The sequence below is a fragment of the Cydia fagiglandana genome, chromosome 8, assembly GCF_963556715.1.
Source record: "Cydia fagiglandana chromosome 8, ilCydFagi1.1, whole genome shotgun sequence".
In the NCBI taxonomy this organism is placed as follows: Eukaryota; Metazoa; Arthropoda; class Insecta; order Lepidoptera; family Tortricidae; genus Cydia; species Cydia fagiglandana.
The window spans coordinates 3,083,687-3,106,885 of NC_085939.1; the positions used below are offsets into that span (position 1 = coordinate 3,083,687).

The 23,199-nt window shown below is 40.5% G+C and overlaps 3 protein-coding genes across 3 annotated transcripts; 2 read left to right on the plus strand and 1 right to left on the minus strand.

Moving 5' to 3' along the window:
* Nucleotides 1–5,571: 5,571 nt before the first annotated feature.
* Nucleotides 5,572–9,529, plus strand: LOC134666901 (uncharacterized). Its single transcript, XM_063524206.1, has 5 exons — nt 5,572–5,691; nt 5,845–5,995; nt 7,870–7,945; nt 8,315–9,146; nt 9,524–9,529. Exons 1-5 carry the CDS (start codon nt 5,572–5,574, stop codon nt 9,527–9,529), a joined length of 1,185 nt encoding a protein of 394 aa, XP_063380276.1.
* On the plus strand, nt 9,081–13,432 carry LOC134666456 (uncharacterized protein K02A2.6-like). The gene is made up of 2 exons (XM_063523617.1): nt 9,081–9,146; nt 9,524–13,432. The coding sequence occupies exon 2, from the start codon at nt 9,672–9,674 to the stop codon at nt 12,333–12,335; it is 2,664 nt and encodes an 887-aa protein (XP_063379687.1). The 5' UTR covers nt 9,081–9,146; nt 9,524–9,671; the 3' UTR covers nt 12,336–13,432.
* Nucleotides 13,433–17,761: 4,329 nt separating this feature from the next.
* On the minus strand, nt 17,762–22,812 carry LOC134666902 (myrosinase 1-like). Its single transcript, XM_063524208.1, has 6 exons — nt 22,754–22,812; nt 21,915–22,039; nt 20,683–21,353; nt 20,073–20,378; nt 18,323–18,561; nt 17,762–17,921 (listed from the first exon to the last, which is right to left on the minus strand). Exons 1-6 carry the CDS (start codon nt 22,774–22,776, stop codon nt 17,762–17,764), a joined length of 1,524 nt encoding a protein of 507 aa, XP_063380278.1. The 5' UTR covers nt 22,777–22,812.
* Nucleotides 22,813–23,199: the final 387 nt, after the last annotated feature.

Genomic DNA, 23,199 nt, shown 5'->3' on the forward strand with positions numbered 1-23,199 from the left:
AGATGCAAGAAAATTATTCAATTAAATTTGTTGATGTCCGTACCCCCTCATCTAAACTTAGAGTTAATTTGGCAAAAACCTTCCTCGGTGGCTATTCATGTCACTACGTATTAAATTCAGCGCCATCTGTTAGTTTACCAGGGTACTCAATAGTGGTAGCATATATTTGAAAAAAGTTTGCCCCTCCTTCCTAAGTAGCGCCATAAGATTCAGAGGCAAACTTAAATCAAGCGAGTGTTTTGGCTACCCCCCCTTTTAAGGGTTGAATTTTTATAGCCTATAACCTGGCCGGAGATTTTCTCGACAGATTAGTAAAGTTTGCATCAAAATCCGTTCAGCCGTTTTCACGTGATGCGCGTTCAAATAAACAGACAAACAGATAAACAGACAAACAGACAAAAATTCTAAAAACTGTTGGAACGTGTTCTGTTATCGATTCTAAGTATCCCCAGCCAACTTTTTTCCAAATATCTTCCATGTACAGACTTTCGACCCTCTACAGCTTTATTATATGTATAGATAGATAGATATATATATATATAGCAAATTTCTTCGAAATCGTTAGAGACCGGCAAATATTAATAAATAATATTATATTTTTTTAGAGGACATTCTTACACATATCAATCTAGACTCAAACTAAGTAAAAATTTTACTATGGGCGCTAATGCTACGATATACTTACATACTTATTAGTACCTATACATAATATATACATAGATAGTAGACATATCCCTTTCAATTAACAAAAAATTGTTTCATGGTCCAATTTCCTGTTCACTTTTCAGTAAATAAATGAGAGAATAAACAGAATGCAGACTCGCTTTGTAAAAGGAGACGTGCAATTTGTAAATGAACAGGAAACAGCATTTGTATGGAAATGCGAGCTGTATTGAGACTATTGAGTGCCTTTAGGGAAAATTAGCTTCCGCTCTCCCTTTTAATAATTTTTTGGCAAATATTTCATTTTTGGTACAAGCTTTTATCGCTGACTGTACTTTTCTTACGACAGACAATTAATAATCATCGACACAATTCTAAAAACCCCTAACACAATTAGGTTGCGTTGTTTCATCACAGAGTTCCTATGGCCACCTCCTGTCTCCATCATCAGATCAGCTCGATGGTACCATAATATTGCATTATCATCCGATTTATACATGCATGCAAAATTTAAGCTCAATCGGAAACTGGGAAGTGGATCAAATTTAACTTGCAAGATTTGATGACAGATAACGGGGCAGGTGAAACTAAATAAAAGCTTGTAAAAACTTTACGCCATCGTAAAACATCACCGCTGTGCTTCTCGTAATAAGTTTTAGGCCAGTCGCTCATTGGATAGGAGTGTCTTGTCTATTCCGCCACACTGACATCTGACAACTGACACTGACAATTTTATAGCACATTTCCGGGTAAGTACAGACAGCAGCTGAAGTTGCTATGCGGGCGAGGTGTTCAAAATAATCTTGACGCGACTTTTTTTGTTAAGAGCGTGTCAAGGTAATTGTGAACACCTCGCGCGCTTAGCAACTTCTGCTGCTGACTGGACCTAAGGTACCTAAGGTAATTACGTAGCGTCAATATATATTTAAATACCTACTTGTTCGTTCAGCAATGCAGTGTGTAAATACAATACGGGCAATATATTAAACCAGTCAAACCAGATATAGAACTTATCCACAGTGGTGAAACAAGGCCCGCGGGCGGTCGAACGCAAACATAACCTTGAAGTTACATACCTCGTTACATTACAAACATAAATGCGTACCCTTAAGTATCGTATATTAAATTGTATGTATCGTATATTCAATAGTACCCTGCATACCACAGCAATATTATTTGTCCAGGACCGGTCCTACCGCGTAAGGCGACAGAGGGGAAAGAAGGCAGCGGGGGACGGCCCCGCGCCAGAGCCTATACAACCACCAAGACGAGCGCGCGCGCGCATCCCTAAAAATTAAAATAGAAATAGTTCAGCATGTAACTTTCCAAGAAATAAATGTTAATAGCAAGAATCTGCAGTTTTCATCACCAACAAAAGTGGCGACCGTGACAGGACACATAAGAAATGAAGAAGCACACTACATGTTAAACGAAAACCCGTTATTTAACGGCCATAATTTGAACTTCGCCATACGACGCATCGACGAGCTGGGCTGGATATTATGCGACATAAGTGAATAGTGGTACCTACGGCGCGGCGAGTCAGCATTATTACAGATGAGTAGCCCAATCCTTTCATTTATTTCCTAAATATTCCCTCTTCAAGTTTGTGTGATCGGCGAGTTTGATTACGAGTGTGTAACACTAATATTCTTTGTGCACTAAGTGTCGTGTTAATCTAGAAGTTAATTTCTTTTTTGCATGTACACCACGGTGCTTACATATTTTTACGTGGTTTAGCTCTTAATATTTTTAAGCAAGTGCAATATTTCCACTTCGCTAGCCCTTTATAAAAGTGCTTACTTAAATCAAGCACTGCTTAATGCTATGGTGGTAAATAAATGCTTAAATACTTTAATTTTATAGCTAAACGCTTAATTTGCACGTAAATATATACATTATAAATAGAAGCGCAGCGTTTTCGTGACATTAAAAATATAATTTATCGTTCTTTATTTGCAAAAAGGCTTCTCAAACTCGTAATTTATTTATTTATCTTAAAATTACTTTATTTCTAAAAGCAAAATATCTTTATGCCCGTATAAGTTGCTCGATACTTTATTTCTTCGCTTAAAAGTAAAATCAATCGTAAACATAATTATAATAAAACCATTTTGCTAATTATTTTCGCCGAACATTCCAGGCGGACCGCTTACGTAACCGGCTAGTGGCCGTTGCTACCTGCATTGTCATCGTGCACTGTGAATCGCACGGCGCGGCACCGTGTCTCAGCGTGTCGAGTCGCTCGCGTTATCAGAGCGCACGTCACGCGGCACTGTGTCTCACCGTGTCTACACGACGCGCAACTGCTACTTCGTTTTAACTGGTTTGATGCACATTTTACTTTGCTCAACTCATTAATTACGTTACGTTTTTAGCTTTAAAAATGGTTGACACTCCTGGCGTTGATCCTGGTGGAAAGAAATTGAAAGAGTTAACTAAATTACGGGGCACTATTAAGGGTCGTTTAACACGATTTAAAGATTATGTTTCTGTCTTGAATGCATGTAAACAAGAGGAAATAAATGACTTAAAACTTAAAGAATTGAAATTTCGTTTAGAACGAATTGAAAACTTGTTGTTTGAGTTTAATGAGGTTCAGTCTCAAATTGAAATGTTTTCGTCTGAGGAAGATGACAGTGAGGTGGATAATTTTGAAAGCGTTTTTTATAGCACTTTATCTTTAGCTCAGCATATACTGGATTCGCGTCTTAAAGTTCATGAAGAAAAGGAAGGGAGCCTTCACTCTGCTCGCTCCTCATGTTCAAATACGTGTAGTCATCATCATCATAACTCAAATATCAAACTACCCACTATAAAACTACCTACTTATGATGGAAATTATTTGAAGTGGCTTGAATGTAGAGATACTTTTGAGTCGTTAATTCACTCCAATGATTCCATATCGGACATAAATAAATTCCATTACTTGAGGTCATCATTGGAGGGAGGTGCGGCTTTAATAATCAAATCATTAGAGTTTAGCTCAAAAAATTATACTGTTGCGTGGGATTTAGTACGTGAACGATATGATAACAAAAAGGTTCTTATCAATAACCACTTAAAAGCGTTATTTGAAATAGAAGGCATCTCAAGTGAGTCTCACAAAGCAATACGGTTCATGATAGACTATGTGTCAAAAAACTTACGAGCGCTTGATACTCTAGAGCAGCCCACGGACAAATGGGATGTTCTCATTATATACTTAGTGTCTACTAAATTAGATGCAACTACCTTCACTAAATGGGAGGAACATAAAAATACGTTCAAGGACTTACCGACCTTATCCGATTTTATGCAGTTTTTGCGTAACCGTGCTGATATTCTTGAGACCATGGCGATCAGCAGAAGCGACAAACGCGATAGTAAACCTAATTTCTTTAAAAATAATCAGAAACCTGAACCTAAAAACAAAGAATACCCTCATAATAAAACATTAAAAAGTTTTGTTGCCTCTGCTAGCGCCAAACCGACATTTTCGTGTCCATTTTGTAATCAGCAGCATCGGATTATAGATTGTCCTTCCTTCAAGCAGCTGTCACCTGAAAAAAGATGTGATGAAGTTTCTAAATTAAAACTTTGTTCCAATTGTCTGCGCAGGGGTCACGCAACAAATGAATGTCGGATTTTGGGTACATGTAAGACCTGCAAAAGCAAACATAATACATTATTGCATGTAGATAGTTACAGACCTGAAACAAGTACTACCGTAAATCATTGTAGCTACGCACCTGTGTCCCTGCCGGCCTGTTCTTCGGGTGAAGTTGTCCTTGGCACCGCCATAATCAAAGTCATAAATCCTAAAAATAATAGTACTTACCTTGCACGTGCGTTCCTCGACGGGGGTAGTCAACCATGCTTCATCAAGACAGACCTGAAAGAAAAACTAGGATACGTTAGTAATGGTACAAATACATCATGTGTATTCGGATTAATGAAACAGCAAACTCCAATATATGATAGTTGCGAAGTGACGATACAATCATGTGTAAATGATTTCGGTACACGTCTTAAATGTCTAGTGGTTCCTGACATCACAGGGACACTCCCTAATCCCCAATAAATGTATCAGAACTTAACTTACCTGATAACCTTCAACTGGCGGATCCTCACTTCTTCCGCCCTTCCAAAATTGATATACTTATAGGTGCAGAGTTGTTCTATGATCTCTTGTGCTATAACAAAATAGAGCTAGGCCCAGAAAAGCCGCTGCTTGTCGAAACCAGGTTAGGTTGGATGGTGGCAGGTCGTCGTTACATTTCCGATCTGCAACCAAAGCGACAAGAATATTGTAACTTCACTAAAGAAATCAGTGATCAACTGGCAAAGTTTTGGAGCCTTGAAGAAGTTCCAACCACAAAACCAACTTTGTCCGCTGATGACGAGTTCTGTGAACGCTACTTTACTGCAACTACGAAGCGCCTTGATGATGGTAGGTTTTCAGTGTTCATGCCCTTTAAAGAGACTCCAGAGGTAGCTCTTGGTGACTCTTACAGCATGGCTGAAAAGCGCTTCTACAGTCTTGAGAAAAAACTTAATAAAGATCCTCACTTTAAAAATGAGTATTGCAAATTTATTCGTGAATACGAGGAGCTAGGTCACTTAACTGAGATTAGCAGGCCTCAATTCGGGTACTTTATGCCCCACCACGCTGTGATTCGCGAACGCAGCGAAACTACGCGCTTGCGCGTTGTTTTTGACTCGTCAGCGAAATCATCCTCAAACAAGTCACTTAATAGCATTCAGCACGTTGGCCCCGTAGTCCAGGATGAGTTGTTTAATATACTCATTCGCTACCGCCAGCATAAGTACGTGTTGTCTGGAGACATTCAAAAAATGTATAGACAAATCATGATAGATGAGTCACAAAGACATCTCCAGCTTATTTTATGGAGAGAGCAGGATAACATGCCTCTTAAAACTCCGCAGCTGAACACAGTGACATACGGCACTGCATGTGCACCTTACTTAAGCACCCGGTGCCTGGTTCAGTTAGCAATGGAATGTTCTGATCCTGTCGTGTCTAAGGTAATAAAAAACGACTTTTACGTCGACGACCTCTTGACAGGTGCCGCGACGGAGGGCGAACTAGCTCACATCCTAAAGTCGGTTACCGAGGTCCTTAACTCTGCTGGTCTTCCTATACATAAATTTAAGACAAATTGTCCAAAAATATTTCAGGAAGCTACAGAATCTGACTCTCATAATTTGTCAAAAGAGTCAAGTGTACTGGGAGTACTGTGGGCACCTAGTACTGACACTCTCAGATTCGAAATAAACATAAACAAAGATGAACATAAAGTCACCAAACGCATAATTCTATCGAATACCTGTAAGATCTTCGATCCTTTAGGTTTGCTAAGCCCGTGCACAATAACACTTAAAATTCTGTTACAGAAGCTTTGGGAACTTAAATTAGAATGGGACGCAGAGGTGCCAAAGAGCATAAAAAAGACGTGGGATAGGATCATTAAAAACTTAGACGTGTTGCTTGCACTTTCAATCCCCAGGTCTGTTCTGTGCGCTTGCCCTGTCTCCACAGATCTTCATTCGTGTCGTGCGTTCGTTTCGTGGATGCCTCACAAGACGCGTATGCTGCTTGTGTGTATTTACGCTCAACTGATGATGAAGGCAACGTAAGCATCCACCTATTATGCGCCAAAACGCGCGTTGTTCCCTTGAAACCTGTTACGATTCCCAGGCTCGAATTATGTGCTGCTCTTTTAGGAGCGCGGCTTGCAACAAAGGTTTGTGAAGCTTTGCGGTGTAAAGTTAACTCAAAAACGTTTTGGTCTGACTCGTCAATAACCATAGGATGGATTAAAACTCAGCCGAAACTCTTAAAGACTTTCGTTTGCAACAGAGTTAATGAAATCCATGAATTGACAGAACGCGAATCATGGAGACATATACCGACTCACCTGAATCCAGCGGACATGGCTTCTCGAGGCGTTGAACCTAGCGCGCTTGTTGATTCTGCGCTGTGGTGGAACGGTCCTAAGTTTCTGTCAAAACCTGAATCTGAATGGCCTCAGCAGCTTACTGGGCATTCAGAAACCCAATTGCCTGAAATTAAAGTTCATCATGTCCGAAATGATAGTCCAAAATTCGTAAAATTCGAAAATTTCTCGAATCCTTTACGCCTTCAGCGAGCATTCGCATATGTTTACAGGTTCATAAACAACTGCAGAAGTCATAAAAACAAAACGGTGGGTTCTCTTAATGAAACTGAACTTCATCAATCTCTTACCTTCCTTCTTAAAACCGCTCAGCAGGAGTCCTTTGGATTTGAGATAAATGCACTTCAAGGACACAAGTCGCTTAAAAGATCCAATGTTCTGCAATTATCTCCCTTTATTGATGAAAAGGGACTGCTGCGAGTAGGTGGTCGGTTAAAACACGCGAACCTTAATTACGATGCCAAGCACCCTATTCTATTGCGATCAAACCATCGTCTTACCAAAATCCTGATGTCAAGTGAGCACTTAAGATTATTCCATGCTGGTCCTCAATTGCTTCTCAGCTCTTTCAGAGAAACATACTGGCCTATTGGCGGAAGAACACTAGCTAGAAGCATTGTGCATAAATGCGTCACTTGTGTCAGGATGAAAGGTAGGACGATGGCACCATTAATGGGTAATCTACCTACGACTAGGGTGTCTCAATCTTATCCTTTCCAGGTTACTGGAACCGATTTTGCTGGCCCTTTCATGATTGCCAGCAAAACAGGTCGCGGCAGTAGAACCACAAAATGCTATCTGTGCATCTTTATTTGTTTCTCTACTAAAGCTGTGCACCTTGAGACGGTCAGTGATCTCACAACCCAAGCTTTCATTTCTTGCCTTAAGAGATTTATCGCTAGAAGAGGTAAACCTGATTCCATTTGCTGTGACAATGGCAAAAATTACGTCGGAGCAAACAATGAGTTGGGCAGAGTGTTGCAGTCAAACCTAAGTAGCATAACTGACTTTGCGACTAATAGGGGCATAAAGTTTGTTTTCAATCCCCCATACTCTCCAACTTTTGGCGGCCTCTGGGAGGCTGGCGTAAAGAGTGCCAAATTTCATCTTAAACGTATAGCAGGGAATGTTAGTCTTACATACGAGGGGTTAAGCACGCTTTTCACTCAAATTGAAGCGATCCTTAACTCCCGACCCCTAACTCCCTTATCACCTGACCCAAACGACCTTTCTCCTTTGACCCCAGGGCACTTCCTCATCGGGCGGCCGCTGACGTCACTACCAAGCCCGCAGAAGCCTGAAAACATGAAGATTCGCACAAGGTACCAGTTGGTCGAACAGCTCCGATGCAACTTCTGGGAGAGATGTGTTATATATGGGTACCTATATTTATATATCGGGAATAAGTGGGTAGGCAGTCGCGTAATAAATACTTGCCAAGCAACACGTCTTTTATTTAACAGTGGCGGCGAATGGTAAAATTATTGTGTAATTAAGTGTTTTATCGGTAAAAATGGCTGGCAAAGGTAAATTTTTTCGGAGTTTGATGTGAAAACGGGCAATTGGACCTTATATTGCGATAGGTTGGACATGTACTTTTTAGCTAATGGCGTTACGGACGATTTGAAACTACCAACCTTGATTGCAAACGTAGGTGAAAGTGCATATGAATTGATAGTGAATTTATGTAGTCCGGAAAAACCATCTACATTAACGTACGCTAAAGTGGTGAAATTAGTGAAGGATCACTTGGAACCCGTGCCATCGGCGTTAGCAGAACGTTATAAGTTTCGGCAATGCAGACAACAAAATGGCCAATCCATTGCCGAGTACGTGGCCACGTTAAAACAAATGGCGAGGTTTTGTGACTTCAGTAGCGTGACTAACGGGCTAGAAGAGAACCTCCGGGATCAACTAGTGTGCGGGATTACCAGTGACGCAATTCGACAGAGGTTATTTGCAGATAAAAAACTCGAATACAGTAAAGCGGTACTGATAGCGACTACAATGGAGTCGGCGGAGAAAGATTCTAGTGCGGTGGAATCTACGGCGATAGGAATGCACTACAATGCCAGCCAAAGTGGAAAAAAACTGTGTACAGCGTGCGGCGACACTAGACATGAGCGTTCCGCGTGCAAATTTAAGGATTACGTGTGCGACACGTGTTCACGTGTCGGTCATCTACGGCGTGTGTGTCCCGAAAAGGAGGGGCACAAAGCTAGGGCAAGACCAGGAGCGACCAAGAGTTGGGGAACCAGTCAGGAGTACGCAAGTGGCTCGGGAGGCCGCGGCTATAACGAGAGGGCGTTGACCGGCCGGGGAGGCAGCACGGCCGGCAGGAGGCGGCGAGGCGCGCGCTCGGGCGCGGCGCCCGCGCGCCAGCACTGCATCCGGGAGCACCCCGGGCCGGCCGAGGACGCCAGCTGGCGGGGCGACGGCGGCGAGGGCGCGGGCCCTAGCCGACCCACGGACAGCGACGACGAATGGCCGATATATCAAATGGGACTGAGTCAATATCCACCGGTATGTATGGAGATACTTGTGCAAAATATGCCATTAATTATGGAAATTGATACCGGATCTCCCCTTTCGTGTATAAATAATGACACTTATAAGAACAATTTCAGTCAACTAGAATTAAAGGCGTGCCGTATACGATTATTTGCTTATAATGGTTCCCGCATTTATCCTTTAGGCTACGTTGAAGTGAAAGTGTCGTATAACAACTGTGTTAAGACGTTGGATTTATATGTGATAGATAATGGAACCACTAATATATTAGGACGGCAATGGCTTGCCGAGTTAGATATTCAGGTTCCGCGATTAAAGGTATCGAGTGTCAATAAACTGGAGAAGGATTATGAAACCCCGTCTCTTACTATGAATGATATCCTTTCCAGGTTTAAAGATGTGTTCGACGGAACCCTGGGTTGCTTCACCGGCGGGCGGGCTACGCTGCAGCTGCGCGAGGGGGCGGTGCCTGTGTATTGCCGGGCGCGACCTTTGCCCTACGCGCTACGTCAGCGCGTGGACGCCGAATTGGACGCCATGCTGACGGCGGGCGTCATCACACCGGTCGACCACTCGGACTGGGCTACACCGCTGGTGGTGGCGCACAAGGCGGACGGCGCCATCAGACTGTGTGCGGACTACAAGGTTACGCTAAACAAGGTACTAATGGTAGATAGATATCCCGTGCCCAGAATTGATGACCTGTTAAGTAATATTAGTGGCTACAAATATTTTTCCAAGCTTGATCTATCACAGGCCTATAACCAGATTCTTTTGGATGATACGGCAAGATATACAGTGGTCAACACACATAGAGGTTTATTTCAATATAACCGTCTCGTTTATGGATTGTCCTCGAGTCCCGGCATATTTCAGAGGATCATGTTAAATTTGTTCAAAAATATGCCCCATGTTATTGTTTTTCTTGACGATATATTGATCACTAGTAAAACGATACAAGAACATAATCAACATATACAGGAGGTCTTACACATATTGCAAAGTAACGGGTTAAAAGTAAGAAAGGATAAATGCGAGTTTTTTGTAGATGAGGTTAAATATTTAGGGTTTATTATAAACAAAGACGGCGTGAGGGTTGACACGGATAAGGTGGCACCGATTATTAGAATGTCGCCTCCCACCAATGTTTCCGAATTAAGGTCATTCTTGGGTATGGTTAACTTTTACGGGAAATTTATTAAGCATTTGAGCGATATTCTGGTTCCTCTATACGAGTTACTTCGCAAAGGTAAACATTGGATGTGGGGTGGCAGGCAGAACGACAGTTTTATCAGAGTTAAGAAGGCCTTGTGCAGTGTGGAGGCCCTGGTACATTATGATATGCGCTTGCCTTGCCTGGTGACATGTGATGCGAGTGGACACGGCATTGCAGCGGTGCTTGCTCAAAGCAGCGGCGACGGGGTTGAGCGCGCCGTGGCGTATGCATCGCGCGCGTTAACGGCAGCGGAAATGCATTATAGTCAGGTGCATAAGGAGGCACTGGCCATAGTCTTTGCCATAAAAAAATTCCACCAGTATTTATACGGCCGTAATTTTGTTCTTCGCACTGATCACAAACCATTGGTTACGATTTTTGGACCCAACTGTGGTGTTCCAACAGCCGCCGCGAGTCGATTACAACGGTGGGCAATACTATTATCGGCATATGATTTTACTATTGAATATGTTCGTACTGATCAAAATACCGCGGATGCCTTATCTCGCATGATACAGGGCCATCGCGACAACGGGGTTCTGGAACGCGACGAGGTCCCTGAACAGACGTATTTACATTTTGCCTCTGACGCGATGTTGTTAGATTATAAGCTTCTACGTAACGAAACCTCTAAAGACATATTACTTAGTCGGGTGTTAAACTATTTAAAAGATGGTTGGCCGTTAGAGGTGGAGGTTAAAGAATTAAAACCGTTTTTAAATCGCAAAAGTGAACTATATGAAGAACTCGGGTGTATTATGTGGGGTCACCGGGTAGTTATACCAGAGGCATGTAAAGAAAAAGTGTTGCGAGAATTACATGAGCCACATATGGGTATTGTCAAGACTAAGGCTTTAGCCAGAAGCTACGTGTGGTGGCCTGGCATCGATGAGGCGGTCGAACGCGTTTGCCGCGCGTGCGCCGTATGTGCCGCGGTGGCGGACGCGCCGCCGGCCCACGAACCGCGCCTCTGGCCGTGGCCTGAACGTTCTTGGGTACGGTTGCATGCAGATTTCCTCGGTCCATTGGCAGGTACTAAATATTTAATAGTAGTAGATCCACATTCAAAATGGATAGAGGCAATTAAAATGTCAGGTACGTCAGCGAGTTATGTAATAGACGTGTTTAGAGAAATGTGGGCGCGTTTCGGTTTACCAAAACAGCTGGTGACGGATAACGGTCCCCCATTTACGAGTACTGAATTTCAAGGTTTTTTAACCAGTAATGGAGTGGAACATATTTTTACCGCACCCTACCACCCAGCGTCGAACGGGGCTTGTGAGTCAGCGGTAAAGATATGTAAAAAGGTAATGAAAAAAAGTATGGAACAAGGGACTAATATGCATACGGCGTTATGTAGATTTTTGTTGAACTACCATAACACACCCCATTACGCCACGGGTTACCCTCCAGCCAAGCTGTTGCTAGGTAGGTCACTTCGAGCCAGATTAGACTGCTTAAAACCGGAGCTGACGTCACGGGCGCACGAGCATCAGGATCGCATTAGGAAGCAGGCGAAGGGTGTACAAAGAAGTTTTCAAGTAGGAGATTTAATTTGGTATAGGAAATTCGGTACTAATAAAACTAAATGGTGCCCAGGGCGCATTGTAGAATGTCTGGGCGGTACAAACTATTCGGTTAAGGAGGAATCGGGAGCGGAAACGGTACATAGGCACGTAGATCAAATTAGGTCGAGAGTGATAGATCAAGCTGGGCAAAGTAATCCATTTAAAAATCTACACGAGACACCACAACATCGAAGTTTAGCGTATCCTTTACCCTCGCCCGGTCCGGCGGTGGGCACAGAGGTGAATGATGATGATGACGCTGCGGCTGGCAACGCACAGGCAGCGCCGGTTGAGACGCAGCCAAATATTACTAGGAACCCGCCCGCGGCAGGTCAAGCAACTCCGGAGTTACTGGTGGCTAACCGCCCAAAAAGAACGCGATTTCCACCAGTAAGATATGGACTCGAAATTGATTGAATACCTACCTTGTTTCTGTAAGGGGCCTCTGTCGTTATTCATTATAGTCAGTCAAGGAGCACGTATCAGGAATAATCGCTTGTCCCTTTATAGTCAGTTTTTTTTAAGTGTACTCGACGGAAAAAGGAAAATAAAACAGGCATTATGAATAACGCAGATGACTCACAGGAAAGATTATTATTGTACCTATTAATTTTAAGTTACTTATACTATGTTTCTTTTAATTATGTATTAATATCTCATTAGGTATGTGTGAATAGGAATTAGGTCAAACTCCTTAGAATAAACGACTTTAGCAATAGGAAAACAAAAGAACATTCTGTTATATATGAGTTTAATAATCAAAAGTATAACACACACAAAAAACCATGATAAATAACTATGAATAACTAGGCGAACAGGTAAACCAGTAGTTATATACCTACATAATGTAATCTTTGTCTAATCATACCTACTCGCAACATAAGTTATGTACCCGTGTATCAGTCAATAAGACTAAATAGACGATTAATTATTGATTGCATCTTTTTGTAACTATCTTTCAAATCAACATTTACATATTGTATTGTACTGGTTAAGTTATTCCCAAGGAAATTATTGTAGTTTTAGGGTGAAGGTATAGGTAAAATCATTTTCATAAATGTTATACATACTTAGTTATAGTTTACTTTCTTTTTTAATTTACAGTGTGCCTTATGTAATATTTTGGAACACAATTATTGAATTAGACCTAGCACATAAATGTAGCACACTATACTCAACTTTGAGGATTGTTTTAGAATAAGGGTGAAGGTGTTATATATGGGTACCTATATTTATATATCGGGAATAAGTGGGTAGGCAGTCGCGTAATAAATACTTGCCAAGCAACACGTCTTTTATTTAACAAGATGGAGAAAAGAATATCTGGCCGAACTGCAACAAAGAACAAAATGGCGTTCCCGGCAGATAAACCTTAAAAAAGGGGATCTGGTGGTCTTTAAAGAACCCAATTTACCACCACTTAAATGGAGACTCGGCCGAGTTCAGCAGCTTTACCCCGGCGATGACGGAGTGGCCAGAGTCGCTGACTTTCTGACTTACCGAGGCGTTGAACGGCGAGGCGTCAACAAAGTCTGCCCTTTGCCAACCACAACGGAGGAGTCTGATGTCTTGGAAGAAGCTGCAAGTCCTTCCAAGGGCGGGGAGGATGTCCAGGACCGGTCCTACCGCGTAAGGCGACAGAGGGGAAAGAAGGCAGCGGGGGACGGCCCCGCGCCAGAGCCTATACAACCACCAAGACGAGCGCGCGCGCGCATCCCTAAAAATTAAAATAGAAATAGTTCAGCATGTAACTTTCCAAGAAATAAATGTTAATAGCAAGAATCTGCAGTTTTCATCACCAACATTATTTTAGCATAAAATAGCTAGTAAAAATATAGCCGTGGGACTGGACAATCAAAATTTTAAACAGTTTCCATAGTTATCTATAGAGGAAAAATAGTAGTTACAGATCTGGAATTTATATTTGTATTGGCTGCCTGTAGGTATTACGAGCTCGGCCATGCTCGGGTAACGATGGTAACATAAAAGAAGCCCTTTAATTAAGATTCCTCAGCCAGCTCGGTTCTCCATAGTAACGTAATTACGCTCTCATTTTAAAATTGCTATGAAACTTTTATATACATATGTATTTACAATAGGACGAGGTATATCTAGTCCTGTGATTAGTAGTACCTTCTGATATATCATAGTTAAAAATATACAACGAAAATAAATTTTCATACAAAACTTGTTTTTGCTCTATTTCATTTGTTTTATAAACTGGAGCTAAATAAATTAAGAACAGGTCTAGATTATAGATATACCTGTACCTATGTGCAAAGTTTCATCAGAATCCAACGCATAGGTTTAAAATGAGAACGAAACTCCGTTTGTATGGGAAGATGACATTCGGCCGACCTTGCTGGGGACTCTTAAGACGGCCATCGTTTGCAGTAAAGGCCCCTGTACATATTGGCCCAACGCAGGCCAGTCCAAGGAACGCAGCCATGCGGTAGAATGAGATAGCAATATTACTTGATCCCTCTAACGCATAAATGCGTCCCCCAGACTGGCCGCTAGCCCAATATGGCCAATATGTACAGGGGCCTTAATGAGGAGACCAGCCGCCAAATTGCATGTAAGTAGGTAATTTATATCATGTGACCTGTTTATTGCTTGTTTGGATGATGGGTCGAATACATTTTTGTATGATAAACTCGTTCGCGTCTTTCGTGTAGACATCGCAAAGTATTTAAAGGGATTTAAATGCTAATTTTGACATTGCATTTTTTCACTGGCGAGTCAAAATGTATCCTATACGAGTACATCATCCGCCACATGAAATAAAAATAAATAAGTACTTACTTTAAAATAGGTAGTTACTTATTCGCTATTAACGGGACTTAGTTAATAGCGTAGGTGTAAATAGATGAAGCTACTGTGGAATGGAACATGGAATTAAAACGCAAAAGATACCTACCTTTTTATTCAGCGTAAAAAGAGTTCCAAAAACAAAGTAAATAAGTTATTAGGTACTTACTTAACATAAATTCTGAAACCCTACCATACAACTTATTTATCGAGTATTGTTCGCTATTTTACATCGAAACACAATACAAACCTTTTGTACAAAGCTTTACCTATTTAAGTAAATACATATATGTATAGGTATGTACATTGTGTTTTTTATGTCAGTACAATAACTCACCGACATGGCACATGGGCCTTCCCACGCGTTATCTGTTGTCTCTTATGGCGGGCGTTAATGTAATGGATGCCGATTCTGTCTTAACATATTGACATGGTTTTCATATTTTGATACGACCTTCATAAATCAGGCATCTCAAGTGCAAGAATAAGTGCTAACGGCTCACGCTGATGGTGCTTACGAGTTGCAAACCTACTGCGAAAATAGAGATTTCATCTCTATCGTTCGAATGTGCAAGAGAGATTAAGAGACAGATAAGGAAATTTCCATTTTCAATTTTTGCGGTACCTAGATTATCAGGCCAATTAGAACGTACACTGATATCTGAATGATGTCATTTATTGTGCGTCATGCTCGCGACACTAGGGAACGTGCATGAACTGTAAGGGGCAGCACCAGCTTTGGTGCGAAGTGTGAATGTCAGGTTTAAGTTTCCGATTTCGGTCACAAGATGGCAGATCCTCCAACTTGTACGGTCACTAAATATGTACGGACAATTAAGTTAAACGCACGATAACTGAATGACATCATTTAGATGCCATTTTGATATTACCTAGTCTACGGGAGTGGTCTCATCAGACGTTCATTTTGACACGACTGAAGGTTATCAAAATGTGATGAAAACCGTATCAAATTGTTGAAACAGAATAGATCTCATCGATAAAAACAACTGTGACCCGAATAACAGATTAAATACCTAAGCGAACGCGTTACGTGTATAGGAAATCGTTTCCGCCTCGTTTGTTTGGAAAAACAATAATTTTCCCTGTAACTTTTATTAAGTAACTTCACGTGCTGTAGGGTGAAAATATATCAAATGCAGATTGAATTTTATGACGTTAACTTGTGATAAATTCGTTACTAACTATAAATTTGTATAATAGGCCAATCAAATAGATCTCAAAATAGCGTTTAGAAGAATTAATTTCCCAGAGAGTTTAAAACGCGAAATTTCGTTATCTGCCTCTCTATCGATCGAATAAGCAAGAGTGATAGAGAGGCAGAAACCGAACTTTCGATTATCACGTTTCACGGTAGGCCATATGATTGAGTTAGTGACGCCCTCTATGCAGAGTTTTGCGTAATATTCCCTGTTTTCAAAATATTTGTTTATCGGAAAAAGTAGATCTTTTAATAAATATACCTATTGCCCCCGCACGTAAATATTTTATAGGGCCGTAAGCATAAAGCAAGCTATTCAGGTCATAAACTGTTATGGTTTTTTACTACGAAACCAGAAGGCCTTCCGCAAAAATCAAGATTTCGTTAACCGCATCTCTCTCGCACTTTGGAAGAGCGATAGAGAGGCAGATAACGAATATTCGATTATCGTTTTTCGCGGTAAGCCCTCTGGTCGTCCATCGTAATTTGATTGGGACAATTTAATCATTCCATATCAGCAAGGAAGATAATAATTACCTACCTAGGTGCATAGGTACTAAACGCACGTTCTCTCTGGGTTTAATTTTCGAGATAATATTTAGCTACACGGTAATGATTAAAGGATATACACGGAAGATAAAAGGAAATAAATCTGCGGATGAATCTGAAGACGTATTCTACTTGTATCTCATAAGTAACAGATTATGAATTTGATCTGAAAGCCTACTGCGAACCACGTTCGACGTGTTGCCTTCCTGTCACACATACGTACGAGTTTACAAGTGCAACAGAAAAGCAACACGTCGAACGTGGTTCGCGGTAGGGCCACTGGATTTGTTACGGACGGATATCGTCGTTGGAAAGCAATAATGCTGTAACTCGTACTACAATTGTATTGCGGGTTAAAGCATTATTGCTTTCCAGCGACGAATGATGATGACACCTGTGGCCTATTTTATAAAGCTACAAGTTACAATTTACAAGCGGAAGTCTCGTTCTAACACATAGGGTTAGAAAGAGACTTCCGCTTGTAAATTGTAACTTGTAGCTTTATAAAATAGGCCACTGTAGGTATGACACCGGTAGGCATGAGGTTCCAGTTGATCAAAGTGGAGTTAATATCTAACTACTTAATACCGAAATATTACTTACTTTGCTTATCCGCTAAAAGATAACGTGCTAGTACTGCTAGTCAATCAGTGTAGTTTTTTCGCGGATAAGCAAAGTTTTTGGTATTAATTAATATGGATTTCCGCAAAGTAACGCCCGATTCTATTCATTGAGTGAATAACTGTCAAGATGATATACTGTTTGCAACAGTGCCGAAAATAAATATTGGGTACTTACGCGTATCGGGTGTGGCCTGTAACAAGAGCAAATAATTAAAACATAGATTGTACTCCTCAAAGGGTGACACTTTAGTTCAACAACTTTTAAAAATTATGAAGTACTATTTAGAGTCCCTATTTTTCATACAAAATAAATATTATCTTCAATGGACGCCATCGCCTCGCTATATCATTGTGATTGACGTTGCTTGTCACGCCTTAAACATAACAAAATTCGCAATATATTGCAGCTTAGAATAAACTTTCAAGTGTATTAAAAATCAAACCACAAGTTTTTTTTTTAAAGTTGCTGAACAAATGTTGGTCAGTATGAGGCGTACAGCCTACAGTTTAATTTTTTGCTCGTAATTACAGGCCACACCCGGTATAAGTAAAACACTACGCCACATTTAATAGTAGGTCTATCTATGAAAATGATTATGGTAGCTTGAAAACAAAACTGCATTATTTTGCGATCATCGTCTTTAATGTCCTTCATCAATGGTGATGTCGAGGCTTTCTGGTTCGTAGTTGTGGTCGATCATTCTAGTGGCGACGATGTGCTTGTACACGAGCGCCGACTTGCGCGGGGTTCGCGTCCGCTCGGGAGATGTGAAGTCCACCTCGTACAATCCGAAACGCTCCCTATAGAAATAACATCAATATGACTTAGAAATTTGACTTGACTTTGGCTCTAATTTAGGGTTTTGTTATTCCTTTATCACAGATAGAACATTTGATCATCACGATATTTTAAGCTTGGTTAAAACAAAGATAAATGTCCCAGTGGTTGGCGACCTTTTGTCACCCCTATCGCTAACGATGTCAATTTAAGGTGCAGTAGGTTCAGCTAGCAGTTTTTAAAAATCATAGCGCTATTTTAAATCACAATACGGTTGCCAAAAAAATTACCAATCTTGAGGAATTTCTCTACTACTACTTACATCAATGAAATTGAACATATACTGGGATCACTATCCCAGAGCAATGAGAGGTCGAGACGAGCTTATAAAAGTAATTTAGTGGAAGTTAACTGTCTCACTTACTTGTATCCCTGCATCCACTCAAAGTTATCCATAAGGCTCCAGGCCATGTACTTTTCAAGGCGTACTCCTTCGTCCAGGGCGTCCAGCGCGTCCTCCAGCGCGGCGCGGTAGTACCGCACGCGGTCGTCGTCTTGCTGGCCCTCACCCGTCGACCAGCCGTTTTCAGTCACGTACAACACTGGCCCGTTGTACCTCTTGTGCAAGTGGGTTAGGACGTTGTACATGCTATTCGGTGCTTGCTGTTCAATGATAAAATAAGATTTGTAGGTAATTAAGTACAGTAACAGCACCAGTCATGGGACATTTAAGAGGGAATTTGGAGTATTTGTGATATTTCCCTAATACATGTGAATGGTCTACCGCTTAGCGTATTGAAAGATGAAAGTCCTACCCGTCTTTCATGTTTCAGGCGTGTTGTATCAAAGATACTGCAATGAGTTTCCACATACTTAACAAATTAAAACTATGCTATTTTTCTCCAGTCATGGACACCAAAGCTCCAGTAATGGGCCCCCCAGTAATGGACACTGCTCTATCAGTATAAAATAGTGAAATAGGTCATCAGATCTGGTCCGTGTTATCATAATATTGCATTATCATCCGATTTGCATATTTAATTACGAATACAAAATTTCAACTCAATCGGAAAACGGGAAAGTGGCTCAAACTCGGCTACCAAGATTTGACCCACACTAAAAAACGATATTAATTTATCCGAAGTCCGAGCATACCTCCTGGTTGACATATTTCGTAACTAAATTTACTTCTGTATTGTTTAAACATGAAATGATGGCATGGCAAGCATCATTATGTAAATTGTCCCATTATAGGAGGTATGCAGTTTTACAGCTCCTATAATGGGATTGGGCCAAATACCACTATTTTTTTACATCTGTGGAGTCACAACATAGTATGTTGTATACCTTATCTCATGGTAAATGCAATTAACAAAACACATTCTAGTTTTCATCAAGTATTAATTAATTAAAATTTAATAAATTAACTCACCTCTCTTAGCGAAGTTGTTAAGAATTCGTAGTGGTATTTTTTTTCAGTGACACGACAACTTTTGGGTTGACGCCAATTTCTTAAAAAACAACCAAATTTAATAAAACTTCAAACTGAAACAGCTCTAGGACTCTTATTTATGATAATATACAGGCAATGTTTATAAACTACTTTTAGACACTTATTTTACAGGATTTGTGGTTTTTTGTCCCATTACTGGTTCCACGCCCATCATAGGGTACACTACTATAGTTATTTGAAGAAATTTATCTTTTCGATAAAATCGTGACACAGTTGATTACTTATTAAAATAAATAAAAAGGAATCTTGTTTTTTCCCTGTAAAATTAACCTATTCAATGAAAAGGTTTCTAACTTAGCGGACAGCGGACTTAAATAGTGGAGAGGAACTCTATCAAGTAGGTACACTACTTTATAGAGTTCCTCTCCGCTAAGTCTGCACGGAGTTGGCAATTTCAAAGTGAAGTCATACTTGACGTGTAGACTTATCCAAGACGTTACTCTAGATTTGCTCTAGATATTCTGTGTAACTACATGCTAATATGTAGGTACTATATTAGTCAAAAAAACTTACAAACAAGGATTCCTGCCTTTTTGGTGGGGTACATCGTTTCTTGTTAATAACGTATAATTAATTTTGTTTATATATATATTCTCTATTTGTAACTGACTCTGGCAAAGTCCCTAGAGGCTGCCATTTCTCTAATATGATAGTGACTTACAAACAACCACGTTGAAGCGCTTGTTGGCCAGTCTGCGGGCACAAATTCTCCAGTATCTATATCATCGTACATGCTGGGTACTGGGTGTTCACCCTTATATTCATTAGCTGATATCAGAAGAGACGAATAGTGGTTTATTCCAAAGAAATCTGCAGATCCTTTGACGTATGCCTTTTCTTCTTCAGTGAATTCTGGTAGTCGAGATCTAGGGTAACCTTGCGCCTTGCTTTTGGCAGCGACGCGTTCGGAAAATTCTTTGGGGAACCCGCCTTGTTCAGAGAAAATGGGTTCCGCGTATATGCCATACTGAAAATTAAAAAAATTATGAATTTAGAACATGTTACGGCACTGATTATATGTGTAGCGTAAGCTGATTCTAAGAAATAAGTAACTATTTAAATTTTTTTAAAGAATCGATGTAGTCTGTGCGGAAAGAGAAGAGTCGTGGAATATAATGGGGCATTTAATGTAATATAAAATATAATACATTCCATGACTCTACTCTTTCCGCACAGACTAGCACAATGTCCTTCAGGAAATAATATTTTAGGATTATTAAGAGTTTCGGTCACATGAAAACATGCACCAAAAGTGAGTTTGGCCATCTAACCTGGGCTTGTCTATTCATTTCAGCTGCTGCCTCGTCCTCGTCAGAATCCGTCAGAGGCTCAAATGAAGTAACAGCGATCGTGATGCCGCAGCGCCCTCCCTGGCTGGGCTTGAAGTCGTTGTTATACGCGTGGTACGCCTTCGCGTGGGCAATTAACAAGTTCTTCGCACACAGATAGTCTCCTACACCGGTAGAATTCAGCTGCGGCGCCATGGTGGTAGCACCATAGCCTTGATAACAAACTTCTTTAGGCTCGTTAAAAGTGATCCAGTCTTTAACTCTATCGCCGAACAATTCATAAGCCACTCTAGCGTAATCTTCAAACCATTCAACTATGAGAGGGTTGGCAAAACCTCCTAGTTCTTGTAGTTTTTGAGGCAAGTCCCAGTGGTATAGCGTGATCATTGGTTGTATATTGTACTTGACCATCTCATTGATGTAGTTATTGTAGAAGTCGATGCCTGCTTGATTTATTTCGTTGGTAAAGCCTGAAGGTAGAATTCTAGACCAAGAAAGGGAGAACCGGTAGGCGTCCACTCCCAGTTCTCGCATCATCTCGACGTCGCGTTTGTAGTTGTGGTAGGAGTCTGCAGCAATATCACCATTGCTTTGGTCAATGATGACGTGAGGTTTGTTGTGGGTCATGTGGTCCCAGATGTTTTCACTTTTACCTGTATTATTAAAACAGTCAACAGCTTTTGAACCTACTCAAATGACATTGATTTAAGTATGTGACTGGATCGTAAAATGGACTTTCCTCAACTTTAAAGTCCATGCTATCTTGACCCTATTAAAGTAGAATATTTATCGGAAAAGTTGACCAACAATAAATCGCGCCATGCTCAATATTGAGTTCCACAGCTTTTACTAATTCATAAAAAAAAACGGTCACCCATCCAAGTACTGACCACTCCCGACGTTGCTTAACTTTGGTCAAAAATCACGTTTGTTGTATGGGAGCCCCATTTAAATCTTTATTTTATTCTGTTTTTAGTATTTGTTGTTATAGCGGCAACAGAAATACATCATCTGTGAAAATTTCAACTGTCTAGCTATCACGGTTCGTGAGATACAGCCTGGTGACAGACGGACGGACGGACGGACGGATGGACGGACGGACGGACGGACGGACAGCGAAGTCTTAGTAATAGGGTCCCGTTTTACCCTTTGGGTACGGAACCCTAAAAATGATGTCTGATTTCACATCATTAGACAATAAATCAGTAACCTACCGTCTTCATTCCAAGCGCCCTCGATTTGGTAGGAGGCGGTGGCCGTGCCAAATACAAAGCCCTCAGGGAACTTCCTCGACTGCTTTGTGTAGTGAGCATTGTTGCCGAGAGCCAATGCTGTAAAACTGAAATAGAGTTAGGCCAAGAAAAGTCTGCAGCGATTTTGATAGCCCACACAGTGCAAGTGTTATTTTAAACGTCAAACTTCTATTAAATTTTTTTTTAGTATATTGTTACTCGAGTTAAACACTCTACTTTTATTTCGAATACAAGGAAAGTAAAATACTTAGTAGGTGTACATTATGTGGTTCATATTTTACAAAACATGGCTAAATATATAAACTCTTTTTGGTATTTTAGTACCCTAATTTTTTTTATTAGCCTATTGTAGTGTCCCACTGCTGGGCAAAGACCCTAAATTAAATTAACAATTTAGGTAAAAGGATCGCTTTTATAGGATCGGGAGTTAAATAGCTATCACAATGCATATTATACCAGAAATCCATTTAGCTACGTAGAACCGAATTTTCATTGCTTGTAGTAAAAAAAAAAACTTAATTGGAAAGTATTAAAATGCCCTAGGGCCGAAATGTATCACTTTAAATGGGTTAAAAGTGAGTTCAGAAATTTATAAACAATGAGCTATTAAGTACCTATTAGTCCTTTTTTTCAAACATTTTATACAAGTACATTGTAAGCATAAAAACAGTTGCTTAAACCTAAGTAGATTTTAAACCGATAGCTAACGTTTAATATTCAATTACGTTTGTATAGTTAGCAATCAAGTTGAAACAAAGCCTGAATTGAGGCTTAAAAATTAAACCTATTTATATACTTACCCTAAGATGACCGCTAACCGCATATTTCTTTAGCTGCGATTAGTCCTTCTCAATGGTTGTTGTCATTTATACTGTACAAGCACATGTACATATCCGTAAATCTATATCCCCCCTACAAATTCAAGTCCCCGTTTATTTTCTTCCAATGAGATAAAGAGATATTGAAGGCCAAATTACGGATAGGTATACCGGGTACCGGGTGTGGCCTGTAACATGAGCAAATAATTAGAACATAGATTGTACTCCTCAAACGGTGACACTTTTGTTCAACAACTTTTAAAAATTATGAAGTATTTAATTTAGGCTCCCTATTTTTCATACAATATAAATATTCTCTTCAATGGACGCCATCGCCACGCCATATCATTGTGATTCGTCGATTCGTCAATCACAATGATATGGCGTTGGTATTGCTTGTCACGCCAAATTAGCAATAATAAGAAACT

Bases quoted from the DNA above. Each gene is read 5' to 3' on its own strand.
- LOC134666456 (XM_063523617.1), top strand. From the start codon at position 9,672: ATGCTGACGGCGGGCGTCATCACACCGGTCGACCACTCGGACTGGGCT.
- LOC134666901 (XM_063524206.1), top strand. From the start codon at position 5,572: ATGCCTCTTAAAACTCCGCAGCTGAACACAGTGACATACGGCACTGCA. The intron at 5,996-7,869 runs GTAAGATCTTCG...CTTTGACCCCAG, and splicing joins CATAATTCTATCGAATACCT to GGCACTTCCTCATCGGGCGG. The intron at 7,946-8,314 runs GTACCAGTTGGT...GAATTTATGTAG, and splicing joins AACATGAAGATTCGCACAAG to TCCGGAAAAACCATCTACAT.
- LOC134666902 (XM_063524208.1), bottom strand. From the start codon at position 22,776: ATGCGGTTAGCGGTCATCTTAGG. The intron at 21,354-21,914 runs GTAGGTTACTGA...TTAATAATACAG, and splicing joins GGGCGCTTGGAATGAAGACG to GTAAAAGTGAAAACATCTGG. The intron at 20,379-20,682 runs GTTAGATGGCCA...TTTAATTTTCAG, and splicing joins AAATGAATAGACAAGCCCAG to TATGGCATATACGCGGAACC.